Below are 18,150 nucleotides of genomic sequence, written 5' to 3'. Positions count from 1 at the left end.
GCCCCATGGTTACTCTACAACGTTGTGTTACTGCCAAGGATTATTTGACCATTTTGTTCAATCTGGTCTATACTATGGTACAATGTTTGTTCTCCAATGGTGATCTATATCTACATCTACACTCTGCAAACCAGCCTGAGGTGCATAGCAGAGGGTATGCTCCATTGTACCAGTTATTAGGGTTTCTAGCAAATCCATTCACATATGGAGCACGGGAAGAATGATAATCTGAATGGCTCTGTGTCTGCAGTGATTATTCTAATCTTATCCTTACAATTCCTATGTGAGCAATATATATAGGGGGTCGTAGAATATTCCTAGAGTAATCATTTAGAGCTGGTTCTTGAAACATTTTAATAGATTTTCTCAGGATAGTTTATGCCTATCTTCAAGAGTCCTCTAGTTCAGTTTCTCCAGCTCCTCTGTGACACACTCCCATGGATTAAACAAATCTGTGACCATTTGTGTTGCCCTTCTCTATATTTGTTCAATACCCCCTGTTAGTCCTATCTGGTAGAGTCCCACAGCCTTGAGCCATACTCTAGACCCGACCGCATGAGTGATTTGTAAGCAATCTTCTTTGCAGGCTGACTGCAGTACCTCAGTATTCTACCAATAAAACAAAGTCTACCACCTGCTTTACCAATAATGACTGAACCTATGTGATCATTCCATTTCGTGTACCTACATTGTGATACAACCAGGTATTTGTGTGAGTGATGCTGTGTTCCAGGGCAACCAGGCCCCTGTATCTACAGCTTGCATCATTCAGCACTGGTTTTGTGAGCACAAGGATGAACTGTGTCATCTGCACTGGCCACCCCAGTCACCATCACATATACATACATTTTATCTACTACCATAATGTTCTTTGGCATTTACTTTCTTTTCTGGATCTGAACACATAACTACAACCCCCAACTGAGATGCTACGCCAGTAATCACAGATCAGTATATTGGAGAATATTTTGTCAAAATTTTCTTAAAAGCCCAGGAGAAGTAAGTAGGCCGACATTTTGTTCCACCTTGACAACACACACAGGATATCGAAAAAGTAATCTCCATCAGAATGCAGTTAAAGTACTGGAGAAGGTAAGGCAAATTTACTAGAAAAACCTAAAAACTACAGCTTTGTATTGAAATTTCCTGACAGATCAAAACTGTGTGCCAGACCGAGACTCAAACTCAGGACCTTTGCCTTTCGCGGACAAGTGCTCTGCCAACTGAGCTACGCAAAGCAGTAAAACTCTGAGGACGGGTCGTGAGTCGTGCTTGGGTATCTCAGTTGGTAGAGCACTTGCCCGAGAAAGGCAAAGGTCCTGAGTTCGAGTCTCAGTCCGGCACACAGTAATCTGCCACGAAGTTTCATATCAGTGCACACTCCGCTGCAGAGTGAAAATCTCATTCTGGGGCTTTGTATTACTTCTCTACATAATTGCCATTCATACTGGAGCATTTATCATATCTTCTGATGAATTAACGAACTGCCTCAGCATAAAATTCTGCAGCCTAAGGTTGTAGCCAGCGAGTGACAGCATCTGGAAGTTCTTCATTAGAATCAAAGTGTTCACAACCAAGCCACTTTCTCTTGTGTATGAAGAAGTGGAAATCACTTCACGGCAAGTTGGGGCAGTAGAGAGATATTCAGAAATGTTTCACTTGAACTGACACAACATTCTTGTGTTTGTCAGTCTGTAACTAGTAAACTGCTGGAGTCTGGTACAAGCAATAACACCTTAACTGTTGCGGCTTGTAACAGTAACTAAGATGAGCAAAAATTCTGCAAATTGTGCCAATTCAATACTGGATAACAATCAGTGTGCAGCCATGATATCGAGAACCACCTCTTTCCTATAACAATTCGTCGGGTTCAGAAACACTGTCTATGAAGGCATAGTACAAGTACATTGAAAACAACGTGAGGCAATGCACCCACTAGCCAATAGGGCATCATTCAGATAGTTGGCAGAGGTGTTCCCATACGGTGGATGTTTACGTAGAATGAAATGCTGCCAATTCCTGTCAGCTGCTAATGACACATGAGCCTAACATACAATCATGTGCATTGATTTGTTCACTTAAGTCACTCCATATGCACCTCTACCTTCAACAAGACAAAGTACAAAACCCATCACTTGTGAATCGTGTAAGAATGTGGTTTGAGCAACATTCCACAGACACGAGAGTTCAGGGCCACTGCATTCACTGTCTGTACCCACCACCCATTGTTGACTTAGGCCCACAGAGGGTATAGTAGTAGTGTTTGATGATTCAAACTATAAAGGGTTGGAACACAAACACTCATTTAAGAACAGAATATACATTATGAAGCATTTTTTTTTATACTCCACTAGATTTAAACCTTACCAGAATGCCTTAAAGCATACATCTACCACATTTCTGGCAGTGATCTTTCATTTGCACTGTAACCAGTTGCAAAAGACTCAACTCTGAATGAACCCTGTAAGTTATTACTCCTTGTGGACCTTCACACACATTTCATTCCACAGGGAGTCCAGAAACGTGAGAAACAATGGCAAAGATGAAGACATATTAGGGCTTTTATGCCTAACAAGTAATTACAGGCATTCTACAATGAGTGTTCCCAATTCTTTGTAGTCTGAGCATAGGTTCACCATTATGTAGATTTGGGGGGGGGGGGGGGGGAAGGAGAGAGTAAATGAGCAGCTTAAACTATATATGTATGAGCTATGTAATTTCAAGCAAGCTGGGGTAGTAGGGTGATATTCAGAAATGTTTCACTTGAAGTGACACAAAATTCTTCTGTTTGCCAGTCTGTAACCAGTTTTGGAGGAAACAGCTGTGACAGTCTGGTATAAGCAATAACGTGTTAACTGTTGTGGCTCGTAACAGTAACTAAGATGAGCAACAGTTCTGCAAATTGTGCCAATTCAATACTGGATAACAATCAGTGTGCAGCCATAATATCAAGAACCACCTCTTTCCCGTAACAAGTCGTCGGGTCAGTCATTGCTGATACAGTCTGCCCACTCTTCAACAGCAGTCCTTCAGTGTATGAGGAAGGTTCCTGAAATGATGCATTGCAAGTTCCAACTAGTCCCAAGCATGCATAATTGGGTTCATACCAGCAGATACCACAGGCCATTCCATGCAGTTGATTAGTGTCTCCTGGCTGGTAGAAAGTGTCCACAAGATAGGCATGGTGTGCTTGTGTGTTGTCACCCTAAAAAAAGTTGCAATTGATTCCTAGATGCCGAATTGATTTTGTGGAGACGTCTGTCTGGCATGACACGTTTCCACTTGCCTGTAAAAAGAGGTAGTACTCTCCCCTTAGCCTTGGGGTACCTATGAGCCACAATTTGTATGTAGTGGTCATCAGCTAGAGTTGACTGCAGGTGACCACTACAAGGCAGTATTCTGTGTTCTGTCTCACAACTGCATTCGAATGTTTGAATAATGCTACTATGGTGCACATAAATTTGGCAAACTACTTCCCATGTGCACAACCTGTCTAGCCACTCAGTAACAACGCACCACTCAGTAACAACGCAGGCCTGGTCTAAGCTCGAAGTGATCCTTTGAAGCATGTCGACTGAACAGTGTATGCAAGCTTCACTGTCCTGTTCACAAATGTAGAAAGAAAGCTCTGCTGAACTGTCCTGTGAATGTAGATTTACTTTAAGCTCCATTACACATGTGGGTCTATGTAGTATTTCCTGTGGTCAGAAGAGTAATGAGGAAGGCATTTATAATTAAAACAAAAAGACAAATATGCGAGTTGTGAGGGTGATGCAAAACATTTTTAGGCAGTTTATGTGGGTGCAAGTAATATGGTTTAAGACTCATTTTCGAAGTAATGCTATTGGAACTTTAAAAAGTAAGTCTACATGAAGCACAATGTCTTGTCTGTTTTATGTTTCCCTGGAGCTAGTTGAGTGTTCCTGTAAGAATTTTGCCCCAAATAAAGAAATCCATTATACAATTTTGCTTTGAGTTTTTTCTATTCCTTTAAAGATTTCAATTTCAAAAGGATTCCAGACTGCAAAAAAACTTTAAAAAATCAGTCAGATTTATCTTCTAAGAGACTACCTAATCAGGTGAAATACACAGCCTTAAGAATCCATTATTTTAGTTGCAACAGGGCCCAAAACCACCACAACTGTCACAGTAACAACATTTTACCATGCTGCTTGCAAATGGGTTGTATAATCTGAGCACAACTAGAATATTACCGAGATTTCACATATCATCATCTGGTTTATTGGCATAATTTTGCTTGTCATTTGAAACTCTCCTTTTGTATGGGTACTCCACTTTCTGATTTTTGTCCCTGGTCCTATCTTGTTTTGGCATTTATGGTTATGAATAAGGTGCTTAAGTTGTGTTTGAACATAGGCCTCTATCTTCATACCGTTTTATCCAGTTATTCTTTCAATGTTGCAATTGTTAAAAAAGAAAAGGAAATCTGTCAATCCTTGTCTCATATTTTAATTTAATATACTGGTTTTAATAAAACTTTAGTTACACTTCAATTGTTATATATACACTGATGAGCCAAAGCATAGATTAAGCGCCACCTGATGTTGCAGGCATGTGATATGGTAAGAGCACAGAAAAATGGAGAATCATCATCATAGCAATGATATAGGCCACAAATGAGAAATCTACTAACATAAGTAACTGACAGATCTATTGACATTAAGTGCCTTTGACAAAGAGCAGATTGATATACCTGACATCTGGAAATGAGCATCTCGGAAATGCTGAAGCTGGTAGACTCTTCACGTGCTACTGCTGAGAGGATCTACAGAAAGTGGTAGAAGGACGATGAAAGTATGAGTAGGTGAAAAGACATGACGTTCACGAATCGTCACCGGATCAATGTGTCACCTGGTCAAATGAATCACGCTTCTTGACATACCAGGTCAATGGTCACGTCTGGATATGCTGTCACTCAGGTGAACAACTATTCGAAATATACACCTAACCACAGGCGCAGGCCGATTGAGGCAGTATTATGCTGTCAGGGACACTTACCTGGGCTTTCACGTGACCCGTGGTAGTAATCGAATGCATCATGGCAGCTGTGGACTACGTGAACATTATTGCACACCACCTGCATCTCTTCACATTCCATGCCTTCCCCAACAGTAATAAATCTTCCAGAAAGATAACTGTCCATGTCCCACGACAAGCTACAGAAGTTTAAGCAGTTCCGTAGTGAACTCACATTTATGCCTTTGCCACCAAATTCACATCTGAACCTGACTAAACACATTTGGCACATTATCGGGCGCCAGCTTCACATGAACAAACCATCAGTGTGTAATGGGAAGTATGTGACCTGTGTGTAGACTACGTCAGAAGTCTACAAAGAACTTGTCAGATCTATGTCATGAAGAACCGCTGCTGTATTGCAGTCCAAAGATGGATCAAAGCACTATTAAGCAGGTGGTCGTAATGTTTTGGCTCATCAGTCCATGGTTACATATAACTGGTAAGCTGCTAAATTCATGATAGGACACTGGTTGATATCTTTTCATCTTTGTCTGTTTTTTCTTTGATTTTGCAATAGTTAAAGGAGACACATGTAGGACTCATCTTATATTTTGTCATTATTACTATTATATAGTGGTTTCAGTAAACCTTAGTCACCTACTGGTATTGTAATAACTTACAACTGTGATACTATCTGTTAATTTTTTGTGTGTTAATAGAAAATGTAGATACTACTTTCCTAATTAGCACTGTGTGGAGAATAAAGCAAACACTATTTCTATTTTCCTTCCTCTTATTCATAATTTACACTGTATCACTTTCATAATTTACCAAGGCCATCATAACAATACAACATGATTTAGCTTGTGTCTTTGTTACAGACCATGACCATCATCGGGTTCCAAGGTCTGTCACATGCAGTGGCAACAATGGTACATGAACAACTGCCAAACAAGTCAGCCTCCTAGACAAAAACTGTCACATAGCTGACTGCAGAGCATGTGTTCGTCAGTTCTCTTTCAGCAGTCACCTCAAGCAGATCATCACCAGCTCTGCTAAGCCATAGTCTTTTCCTCTGCCACTCCACTGTAATACGATAACATCACAGTGTTCTGTTGTACTTTGCAGAATTCATTGCCTCAATCAGCTATACTGCTGTGGGGCTCTGACCCTGTCAGTAGTGACTGACTAAGAGTGACTACTTGGAATGTCGGTGCTATTGTGACCTACATCGTGTGGAATCTGCTCAGATTATTTTCAAGTGTCACTGACAGTATCCTTTGACAGAAGTTTATCTTTTGGAAATTCAAGTGTTAGTTCCCTTCGCTTTGTTTACCTTCTTGAGGAATTTTTCCTGGCTACAAGGACCCAGTGATTTGTGTTGATATTTTAATGGACAATAGAGACCATAAATGTAAAAAGGTTTGTTTATTATTGTAGTTTACAGCAAATGGTATTGAGGCATTAGTCTTGGGTGAAAGTTACAATACCAGTGACCATAAACATGGTGTCTGCTGAGCAATATTTGGATGCAGCCAGTTCCTATGGGCAAAGTAGTTTGTCAAAGATGGAGGCAACATTTTTTAAGCTCATTGAATAACAGTAAAAACAACTGGGAATAACAGTAAAAACAACTGGAACTACAAGAGAAACAACATAAGCACCATCAGGAACAATTGCAGCAGCAGTTACATCATCATCATCATCATCAGCAGCAGCAGCAGCAGCAGCAGCAGCAGCAGCAGCAAATGCAACAGACACAAATGAAACTTAAGGAGCAGTTATTGTCTCACTTCGAGTGGCCCCACCCTACCTGGCACAGCCTACATTGGCTCCGTTCCCTCCATTCAACAGCTGCCATGAGAAAGGAGTGCTAATGCAGCACTACTGCACTGACATTTAGGGAAAGATACATTACTCATACTGCTTGTTACTGGGACAACTTCCCTGCATAGTGGTACCAGATACATTTCAGATGATATAGAAAATTGCCCCTCCGAAGGAGCCTTCTGCCTTCATCCTGGATGAGCTAGATAAACTACCCCAAACACTATAACTGCCAAGTGGTATCAGAATGACTTTTTCTTTCAGTGTGCTAAACAATCAGGACAGGCATTTAAAATGGACTACCAAACTCCATGACATTGACACTGTAAATTCAATTGCACACCAGAGAGGTGTGTTAAATTTTATACAAACAGCATCATACAAGACAGGTTAGTTATATACACACACCTGGCCATGAAGTGTTTATTGATGTCCTCTAGTTATTGGACTCTAGATTGGAAGAAGTTGTAGCCATTGCCCAGTCAGCTGAAATAATACTGCTAGTCCATTGTCAAATACCGCACCTGACAGAGGTCTTAACAGCTTCACAGCCACCCTCGCCATCCACCACAGGCCAGGCTGCATTGCTGGTGTCAAAGGGGGCATGCTTCCTATCAAAAGTGCTTCTGTTGCCACAGATGCAATGCTTGTCTCATTGCCTTCTGGTGCTGTGACCGATGGCAGTGATGATGTCTACCCATTCACAACCTGCTGTACTGCACAACAGTCGCAATAAATACTACGAACATCTGTATCATAAAAGGGGACTGACCCTGAGCTCTGTGTGTATCTAACAGAGGCACCAAGACCAAAATATGGAATCTAGGGTATGCACTATGATCCAGCTCCTATTCCAGAATAACAGCGATAAATTGATCCAAGTTGGTATTAGCAGTTCCATTACAAGACGTGTTCATTCTGTTTCCCAGTAAAATATATTGGTCAGACAGGGAAATGTTTTATTGTTAGATTTAATGAACACACTGATAATATAAACTTTTAAACTACATTTATGTGCTGAGGGACACTCCATTACTCAAGTTTCTAAAAATTTTACATAAGGAACCTAAGGACCATATGCTTAACATTTTAGCAGTGATGGAAATAATGAGATGCTTAAAACCATGCCTGCGTTTACGATTAATTGTCGGGTAGAATTTACATCACCATTTTCTACTGGCAAATTGGTTACACAAATGTACGTACGTGTGTGTGGGGAGGGGTGGAGGGGGAGGGGGGGGGGGGACCATTGGGGGCAGGAGACACTAGTACCTAACATGCTTCCTCCACCTTTTGTGGCATTGCTCTATCCTCCTCCTGTGGTTTCACATTTGGCATGTTATTGTGAAGCAGACCTGTTATTGTGTGTTCATTTTAGTTCCTCTTTATAGTTTTAGCAATATACAAAATTGTATGAATTTATTTCATTTTAAAGATACAAATTTTACTGATTTTTTAAGGTGGCAGATCTTTTACCTCTTGAACCTTTGGATTTTTTACCTCTTTGCACAATTTATGTGCACAATGTCACACTGTAGCTTATAATATGGCTTTTACAGTGCTGCTGCCAATGTAATCGCTGCTGCAATTGTTTCTGATGGTGGTCATGTCATTTTCCTTGTAGTTCCAGTTATTTTTATTGTTTTTCAATGACCTTACACCTCCAAGTTGGACAAACTGCTTTGCCCTTAGGAAGTGGCTAGATCTAGATGCTGCTCTGCACACACGATGTTTATAGTCACTGGAACTGCAGTTGTCTTGCACACAAGACTAATACCTCATCACCATTTCCTGTAACCTACAACAATTAATGAACATTTTTACAGCAATGAATTTATTGTCTGTCAAAATATTAACACAACTTAAATTGCAGGGTCCGCATATTCAGGAAAACTTCACTGATAAAATAAATGAAGTAGGAAGAACTAACACTCTAAGTTCTGAAAGGGTAACTTCTATCAAAGGACACTTGATAATAACCTGAGCAACTTCCGCATGATGTAGGTCACAGTAGCAAACAAATGTCACCTGTAGTCAATTACGACTGACAGAGTGATGTTATCATATTACAGCAGAGGGGCAGTGGAAAGACTGAGTGTTGTGGTATTTTATATATTTTTGTTAAATATATGCTTTTCATGTGCTTGTGGCATCTGGCTCACTATGTTGTGTTCCTCTGGCTTCTTGTATGTGGTGCTGAGCATTCTTTCAGAGGATGGTGCCTGCTTATTCAGTGTACATTCCAATAGTGGGTTGGCTATTATTCCAGAGAAGATTTACTGCATACATCTGGTACACTTGTTCAGTTTGTGGGATTCTTTTCCATGTTTATGTTGCTGGTCCTTACTCAAAAATTTTCATTTCTAAGGTTACATCCTGCTCTTGTTCCTATAGTTATTTTACTGATGATGGTTGTGTATCTTATGATGCCAATTTTGTGCAGGAAAATAGGGGACTTCCATTATTTCCTCTAAGGGAGATTTTAAGTACATTATGTGGTGTAAAGTCCATGTTCTTTCCTTGCTAATCAAATTGTATCAAAGAAGTTCATTCTCGTTTTAGTTAGTTCTAATTATGATTTTTGTATCTTCTTTAGGTCAACATTTTGCCAGCTGAAGATGTGACTATAATGCCATGAAACTAAACGTGATTAAGAAAAGGGTTTTGATGCAGCTGTTGTGGTTTTCATCAGTTAAAAACTTTGAATAGCAATGTGCGTATCTACAAGCAAATAGCAAATTATGCTGCAGGAAAGCACTTTATTGTTACATGCACATAACAATGAACAGAATCAGATGTCTGTGTAACATTTTCTCTGCATTCAGCTTTTTATTTACCAATCCTAGTGTGTCACAACAACAGTCATTTAGTTACCTTTGTCTCCTACATTGTGAAAACTGCCTCCAAGAGCTGATGGATTTCTGATGCTGTTATTGCTACACTCCCCTGTGAAAGGAATAAAATCTGTGTCACTAAGACATCGAAAACATGAATAAATGGCATATATTAGATGAACCAAATCAAAATATAAACTCAATTAAGAGGAAAATGCTATCTAGTGGTAACACTCATTTTAAGAGATAAGTGGATATAGTCACAACATTCGTGCAAACATAATCAATAGATATCTAACATCTGTTAGGATTAGGTCAACAACTCTAAGAAGAGATTAGTGCCAACAGGATTTCCTGTTGATCTGATAAATCATCATCAGTGAATTAGCATTGCATAGTCACTCTAAACTTTCATCTGTTTACAAACCTACTTTCACTTATAACCTGCTGCAATTTCAGTTATCATCTGCCTTGGTAGCCTTAATATGGTCAATTCCATCTCCTCAACTGCCAACATAGTCTCCTACCAACAAATCTTCTCAATTCTTGCCACAAAATTTATGGAATTTTTAAAAATTATCTAATTGGGGTTCCACAGAAAAGCTGCATGGCTAGTACCCACATGTGATGATTCTGTGAATTATCATTCTTTATCTCCTTTATCCCCATTTTATGAGAAACAGTTCTTACATCAACATCTATCACTCTCCTCCGAATGCCATCATGTGGCACGTGGAGGAACATAGTGCACTATTATCATTTTACATCGTGTACTTTTACATTTGTGGATGATGAGTAGGTATTCTTCTGGATAAACCAGAATATCTCTAATTGTATGATCACTGTCAGTATGCAGGAATATGTAACACTTCTTGCTTTGCTTTTAATATACATTTCTGGAATCTTAAGGTTAATTTCTAAAGCAATACTCATTTTTCACGTAGCATCTCCTACTGGAGACCATCTAGCATTACTTTCACATTGACTGTAAACAACCTCAAAGGGCTAAAAATATTATCTATACCATGTGTAAGATTGGCCAAATCACACTTCTTCAAAATACATCTGATATTACTGTAACTTCAAATTGTGTCTCCAGGTTGGGGATAAAATACTGAGTTCTATTTGATTAGGTGTCTTCTTTCAAATAACATATTTGGTCCAATAATTCACAATCATATATTTTGTTTACTGGATGTCTGTGTGGAACTGTATCAAAGGCTCACATCATGACCTTGGATCTCACCATCTGTCTTCAGAGTCATGAGAATGTGAAGAGTCAGCCTTTGCAGAACCCTGTCTATTCTTACAGCAATGGAGTTGTGCACGTTACAAAAATCATAATATGTAAGCAGAATGTTGTTTGATAGTGATTTTTTTACTTTAAAAGTGCAGTGTTTAAACTCTTTCTTATCCCAAAGAAAGCTGAAGATGGAGATGGAAAGTTATTGTACGTAAAGTACATGCCCGAACCCCTGCTCTAATCTGGAAGAATCTGCATTTGTATGCAGTGATAAGACTGAAAGGAGACAACTTTAGTCTTGGGAAAATTTTAACCACTTTGAATATCATCGATCATGGAAGCATTACTGCCAACAGATGACCAGTAGATAAGCTTCAGTATGCATCTACCAGCTTAGAGAACCCTGTTTTTGAATCACAGCCTAAGTAGAAGTAATGGTTCAGATAAACTATTCATTAATGACCAATTTTCTTTTTATGTTAGTAATTACTTTCCCTGAAGCCATAGTACCTGTAAAAGAAAGGTACTGAGATATTGGATAACAGGCAGATTTCGTGTAAAAAAAGTTTGACACTTAAAATCTCTCTATCTTTTGAAATCATGACGCTCAATGTGGCGAACATCCTAAATAAATAACTAGAGGTCACATAGTTGTGCTAAAATTTGGGACCAGTGTTACCAAGTAGTGTTGTAGATTCTGGTTACACGACTTTTTAAAAGAATGTTGCTAATACAGAAGCACTGTGCATTGTTAATCCATGTCTTCCTGTGGATTGTCTTTTTGATCAATATCTTTTGTTTTCTGAATGAATTATTCATTAATTTTCAATTTCAAGATCACTGTTGTAGTCTGGTAAAGCCTATAATAAATATGGCTGAGTTGATACCTAAGTAGAAATTTCCTAATTTCACAAGGGAGAATTTTTAAGTACTGCCGTATTTAATATTCCATGATATACTGAGTTGGTCAGAAAGTAGAGTAGTTGTCCAAGTTGGCATATGAAATGAAAGTGCTAACGCTAGTAATTGGAGAAGTACACTTTTCCCAGGAACTAAAATTCATTCATGAAAACCAATTCCTTGTTGCAAATAATTTCTTATTCAAAACAGAAAATCAATATGTTGGTTCACGATATTACATGGTTTATTAAATACATTCACAGCAGAAAGCCATACCAGAAAAACATTACCATCACTCAATTCTGATTACCCGAAACACCATTTCGTCTCTCTTCTTTATACTCTAGCCCTTGATATCCAATCTCATTTACAGCTTATCTATTTTCTATCCATATCTGGGCTGTAAGCCCACTTCCCCACTACCATGACTACTGCGATCATCCGTGCTATCACGTACTTTTGTCTGAATAACACTTCTTAATCTGAGTAAAAGCTGTCAGCACTAATGCTTATTTCTATATAACATATCATTCCAGAAACAATGAAGTTGTGCATAAACAGATATCTCCTTCCCTTATATTCTTGGCTTTACACATAGATACTAATTACTTGTAAAGAGAAGGAGCTACCAAAGTGTTAAATCCTTGTAGAACCCAATGGAATATTTTGTGTGTGTGTGTGTGTGTGTGTGTGGTGTGTGTGTGTGTGTGTGTGTGTGTGTGTGTGTGTGCGCGCGCGCGCGCGCACACTTTTAAACATGAATCACTGTCTAATGAGTATTGGCCTCTGAAGTTTTACCTATACTATGATAAATGCAACACAAACATTAAATAACACATTATAATCTCAAAAGTGGTGATTACAGTACTAAGTAGAAATTCGATTAAAAGGTACTACTAACCCGGGCCATCATAAGGAACATAAGGTGATTCGTCTACTTCTCTTACAGTAGACACTTTACAGTGATTTGTGCTGGTGGTAAATGATCCCGCTCGTCGAGGCACCTCAAAGTTTTTATTAGTTGTCTTCTTTCCACATACACCTACAAAGAAGAGATTTAATGACATTATTTATTGATATTATTGTACTTATCACTCACATTGCAGTAAAGACAAAAAACTAGCAATGAAAGTAGCAGTGTCATTAGACAATACAATAAATGATGACAAACCAATCATCCACCATCAAGAGAAGTAATTCCCAACATGGGTTAATTTACCACCCCCTCATTCACGAGTAGAAGGAATAAAATGAAATTTTCTGAGATGTACAAAGAAAGATGGTCCTATCATGAAGCCAAAATATATTTTAAAATCATCTTTATTATCACTATTTTGTTAGGCTCTTAGAATTTGTTAAATCAGTAAGCAATGATTAGCTACAATTGTGAAACACATCATTACTGTGTGATGTGATCCAGTAGAAGCCACAGCTTGTGAAATTAATGTGTGCACAGACCATAATTTGCCATAACCTGCATTGGCTGCGACTACTGACACAAAGTATTACACTGTCTGGTCAACTAGAAAAACTGTCACATTACTGAGACAGGACAGAATGTGTGCACTATACCTATTTTAAACACAAACAATATTGTGTATTGGATGGCAGAAGTATACCAGACTCCAACAGTAAAGATGTCAGACGAGTCTTCTGCTGACAACAGGCAGATAATTTATGAAATACCTGCAAAACATTCAAGCAGAGCGATGTCTTTTGGCTGACCCACATTCACATTGACAGATGAAGGCATGATAATGATAAATATGCAACCTGATAATAGGAATCAAAATTACTGTAATGTACAAAATTTAATATTTTTCACTTTCATCTCTTAAATAAAGTATGATATGCCCAATGAATTTGACTGTTGTCATTGTTGTTATTTTCAGCTGAAGAGTAGTCTGGTGCAGCTCTCCACACTAATTATCTCATGGAAATATCTGCGTAACTATTCCAACAGACTGAAACCTGCTTTCTATAGTGAAGCCTTTGTCTTGCTTCACAATCTTTAACCCACACACTTCCCTCCATTACTAAATTAACTATTACTTCATGACTCAGGCTGTGTAATACCAGTGGATCCCTTCTTTTAGTCATATTGTGCCATAATTCCTCTTCTCCTCAATTTGATTCAGTACTTTAATTACTTGATCCACCCATCTAATCACCATTCTTCCATATCACCACATTTTACAAATTTATATTCTCATCTAGTTTGTGCAGTTCAAACTTCATGTTTCTCTTCTGAATAAGGCTACAATCCAGCCGAATACTTTCAGGAAAGACTTTCCAGTGCCTTAAATTTACATTTGACCCTTTTTTTTCAGGTACATTTTTCTTCCTATTATCAGTTCACATTCCATACCCTCTTAGTTTCGTAATCTAATTCCCTCAGCAACAACTAATTTAATTAGACTAAATTCAGTTACCTTTGTTTTACTTTTGTTTATGTTCATCTTATCCAGTCAATTCAACTAATCTTCCAAGTCTTTGACCGCCTCTCAATGTAATCAGGAAACCTCAAAGTTCTTTTATTTCTTCTCCCTAAACTTTAATGCCCTTTACAAATTTATCACTGGTTTTCTTTGCCACTTGCATAATATACAGACTGAATAACACAGTGGTAGACTACAGCTCTATCTCATTCCTTTCTCAAATACTACTACCTTTACATGTCTCATCTCTCGCAGCTGCAGTCTGATTTCTGTACAAGTTGTAGATAAGCTATTGAGCCCTGTATTTCACCTCTGATGCCTTTAGAAGTTCAGAGAGCATATTCTAGTCAACATTACCAAAAAGTTCTCTACATCTACAAATCCTATAAACACTAAATAGCCTTTCTTCCATCGACCTTGTAAGATGAGTCTTAAGGTCAAGTACTGCCTTGTATGTTCATACTTTTCTCACAAAACCAAACTTGTCTATTGTCTATTGGTCTTTCCATCATTTTGTAAATAATCTGTGTTAGTATGTTTTCAACTATTAGTTATTAAACTGATGATCCAGTAACACTAATAGATCAGCACTTGCTTCTTTGGAACTAGGATTATCACATGTTTCTTGTAGTCTGAGTATTTTGTCTGTCTCCTATCTTGCATACCAGATGGAATAGTTTTGTCATGGCTGGTTCCCCAAGGATAAGCATGATCCTAATGGAATGTCATCTACTACAGATGACTCAATCTGACAAACATATTTCATTGCTCTGTCAAATTCTTCTCGCAGTATGATGTCGTCCTCTCATCATCTACTTTCCTTTTTCTTTCCGTAAAACTGTCTGCAAGTTTCTTTCCTTTACTTAGACTTTCTGCATATTCTTTCAACCTCTTAGCCTTCCCTTCTCTGCTTAGAAATCCCTTTCATTCTGAACTCTGATATTCATTCAGCTGTTTCTCTTTCCTTCCAAAGTTTCTTTAATGTCCATGTACATATACATGTATGTCTTCCTCATAATTGTGCCTGCATCTACAGCTTTTCATTTCTCCTTCAGCCAAACCTGCTTAGCCAATTTGAATTTCTTATGACTATCACCATTAAATCATAAAGTAGCAGGTGAAGTAGAGGTAATGCTGACAGTCTTCCACGACAAAGAGAGAAAGAAAACCTGTCATAATGAATTTACGTCAAACAAGCTGTCACTAACACCTCTGATTTCAGTATGTTTAACTTCTTATAGCAGAGGATCTATTGTGCCCATGTCAAAAGGTGGAGCTTCCCTGTAACGTTTCGCAAGATAAATGGTTCATAAAGAAATTTTTGCTCCAAGTGTAAAGCATTTCGTCAACCATAACCATCCTCTCTTCAGATATGCTCCACTGCTGTTAGAGAAGTGAAATGAAATGATCTTGTGGCATTGGTGGCCCATCCAGGGAAGTTTGGCCGCCATGTTGCAAGTCTTATTTCAAGTGATGCCAGTGATGATGATGATGATGATGATGATCATTATGATTATGGCGATGAAAGGATGAGGGCAACACAACACCCAGTCAACGAGCAGAGAAAATCTCCAACCCAGCCGGGAATCAAACTCGAGCCCACTGCTTGGTAGGCAAATACTTTACCATTCAGCTAAGCAGAAGGACTGCACTTAAAGAGAAATACGTGCATCAGAAAAGCTAAGTGACTATCATATTTCAATTGTTCTGGACATAAGTTCAATATGGAAGATGACTGTTAGCACTGTAACAGCTTAGGTACTACCACCAACAGGTTTTCTAGTTTTAACATGTTTTGAACTTCACACCTTACCATTATCAACCAGTGGGAATTTTCATAAGCTGCACAGGAATTAAATCCTAACTGGCAGAGTCACTAAAATATAAAGAGTAACAGCCACGTCACAGGAAGCAAGGAAGATGGGCTTCATTAAAGAAACAACCAACGAACAAATTTGCTGCATACACATAAAAACAACTGGCTTAAAATAAATGTTTAAGGATTATTTTCTAATTTAATTAGTCATACTGATAATTAGATTACAAAATATATAAATGAAATATGGAATTAATTAAAAATAAAGAAACATGTCTAGTATAATGTGAATTTATATAAAACAGCTATTTAATTTGCATCTCTCCAGTACAACTTACTTGGATCACTGCAAGTTTTTTTGAGTGTGATAACATCATTGGAAAACAAAATTTTGATTACTAACTTTATGATTTACTGATGTACATATGGCCAATTGGCCTGTTTTTGCATCATTCACTGCATAACTATTTGCAAACGAAAAGTTGATTGGTCAATATAATTTCATAACACAAATGATAAATTCAAAATAAAGTCAAACACGACATTTAAAAACAAGAAGCACAATAAGAGAATGCTAAAATATTTACTTTCAAAATTTGCAAAGTTTTACACTGTCTCACTAACAAGAACTTACTACCAACCTACCAATTGTTTGTTTCAGTTATAATGTGAATTTTGCCAGTAGCAGCTTAATAGTTGCATGTTATTCAAAAGGATTCTGAGGAGGGGACCATAGATAAAACAAACGCCCTTAAACTTACGTATAATGAAGTAGTACAAAGTGGGGGAAAGAGGGAGAGGGAGATGGGGGAGGGGAGAGGGAGATGGGGGAGGGGAGAGGGAGAGGGAGAGGGACAGGGACAGGGACAGGGACAGGGACAGGGACAGGGACAGGGACAGGGACAGGGAGAGGGAGAGGGAGAGGGAGAGGGAGAGGGAGAGGGAGAGGGAGAGGGAGAGGGAGAGGGAGAGGGAGAGGGAGAGGGAGAGGGAGAGGGAGAGGGAGAGGGAGAGGGAGAGGGAGAGGGAGAGGGAGAGGGAGAGGGAGAGGGAGAGGGAGAGGGAGAGGGAGAGGGAGAGGGAGAGGGAGAGGGAGAGGGAGAGGGAGAGGGAGAGGGAGAGGGAGAGGGAGAGGGAGAGGGAGAGGGAGAGGGAGAGGGAGAGGGAGAGGGAGAGGGAGAGGGAGAGGGAGAGGGAGAGGGAGAGGGAGAGGGAGAGGGAGAGGGAGAGGGAGAGGGAGAGGGAGAGGGAGAGGGAGAGGGAGAGGGAGAGGGAGAGGGAGAGGGAGAGGGAGAGGGAGAGGGAGAGGGAGAGGGAGAGAGAGAGAGCAGGGAAAGGGGGGGGGAGGCAGGACAGGGAATCAGAAATGCAGCCAGATGTACATAAAGGAACTAGGAGCAACATAGGATGAGAAACATACACGTACTCCCACGCAATTTACACATCCGTCTACAAAGAAAGTGGCTTCCAAGTATATGTCACACATTAAATTAATAAGGTAGCCAAAAAAGGCAACTCTTCATGTGAAGTCAAATCAATATCTCTAATTTACCACTGGTCTTCTAAAAGGCAAGAATCACATATGTACACACCTAATACAAGCCAATTTTTAAAACTTATGTTTTCCATTAGTTGTCATACATGGAACATGCTTTCACACAATAAAACTGAAATAAAATGTAAAGTTCATTACAAATTAGTATTTCTAATGCAATAAAGCACCCCCCTCCCTGCTGCTCTATCTGTCCATCTGCTCCTCTCCCCTTTCTCTGTCCATTTTCCCCTCCCTCCCTCTCTGTCCATCCTCTTCTCCACCCTCCTCCTTCCCACTCATTGTCTGTCCACACCTCCCCGCCCCATTTCTCTCTCCATGTTATCACACTCACCTCAATAGAAGGCTGATGGTTCTTCCCCCCACAGTCTTTCTTACCAGACTAACTAACATGTGTAAAATTTTTTGTTGAAATTGCGCCAGGGATTTAGGATAAGCTTACCACCTATGGCTTTGCCCACATACGCACACGTCAAATATATGCTCTAGTGAATTTCGGCCCGCAGTTTAATTTTCACACAGCTCAACATAAGACATATCTCCGGAACTATGTGCTGTAC

General features: G+C 39.2%; 1 protein-coding gene across 1 annotated transcript in view; it reads right to left on the bottom strand.

Annotated features, from left to right (window-relative positions):
• LOC126327213 (uncharacterized) overlaps positions 1–12,866 on the bottom strand; it is a 151,896-nt gene extending 139,030 nt beyond the window's left edge. Inside the window, exons 1-2 of the mRNA XM_049995868.1 lie at positions 12,686–12,866; positions 9,682–9,753 (exon numbers count right to left, since the gene is read on the bottom strand). Of these exons, the coding sequence (XP_049851825.1) occupies positions 9,682–9,753; positions 12,686–12,851 (238 nt within the window). The 5' untranslated portion in view covers positions 12,852–12,866. The remainder of the gene's footprint in view (positions 1–9,681; positions 9,754–12,685) is intronic.
• Between the last annotated feature and the right edge of the window lie 5,284 nt (positions 12,867–18,150).

This window comes from Schistocerca gregaria, unplaced genomic scaffold, assembly GCF_023897955.1.
Source record: "Schistocerca gregaria isolate iqSchGreg1 unplaced genomic scaffold, iqSchGreg1.2 ptg001029l, whole genome shotgun sequence".
In the NCBI taxonomy this organism is placed as follows: domain Eukaryota; kingdom Metazoa; phylum Arthropoda; class Insecta; order Orthoptera; family Acrididae; genus Schistocerca; species Schistocerca gregaria.
The sequence above is the reverse complement of the archived record's forward strand: the minus strand, read 5'-3'. Positions and strand labels throughout refer to the sequence as shown.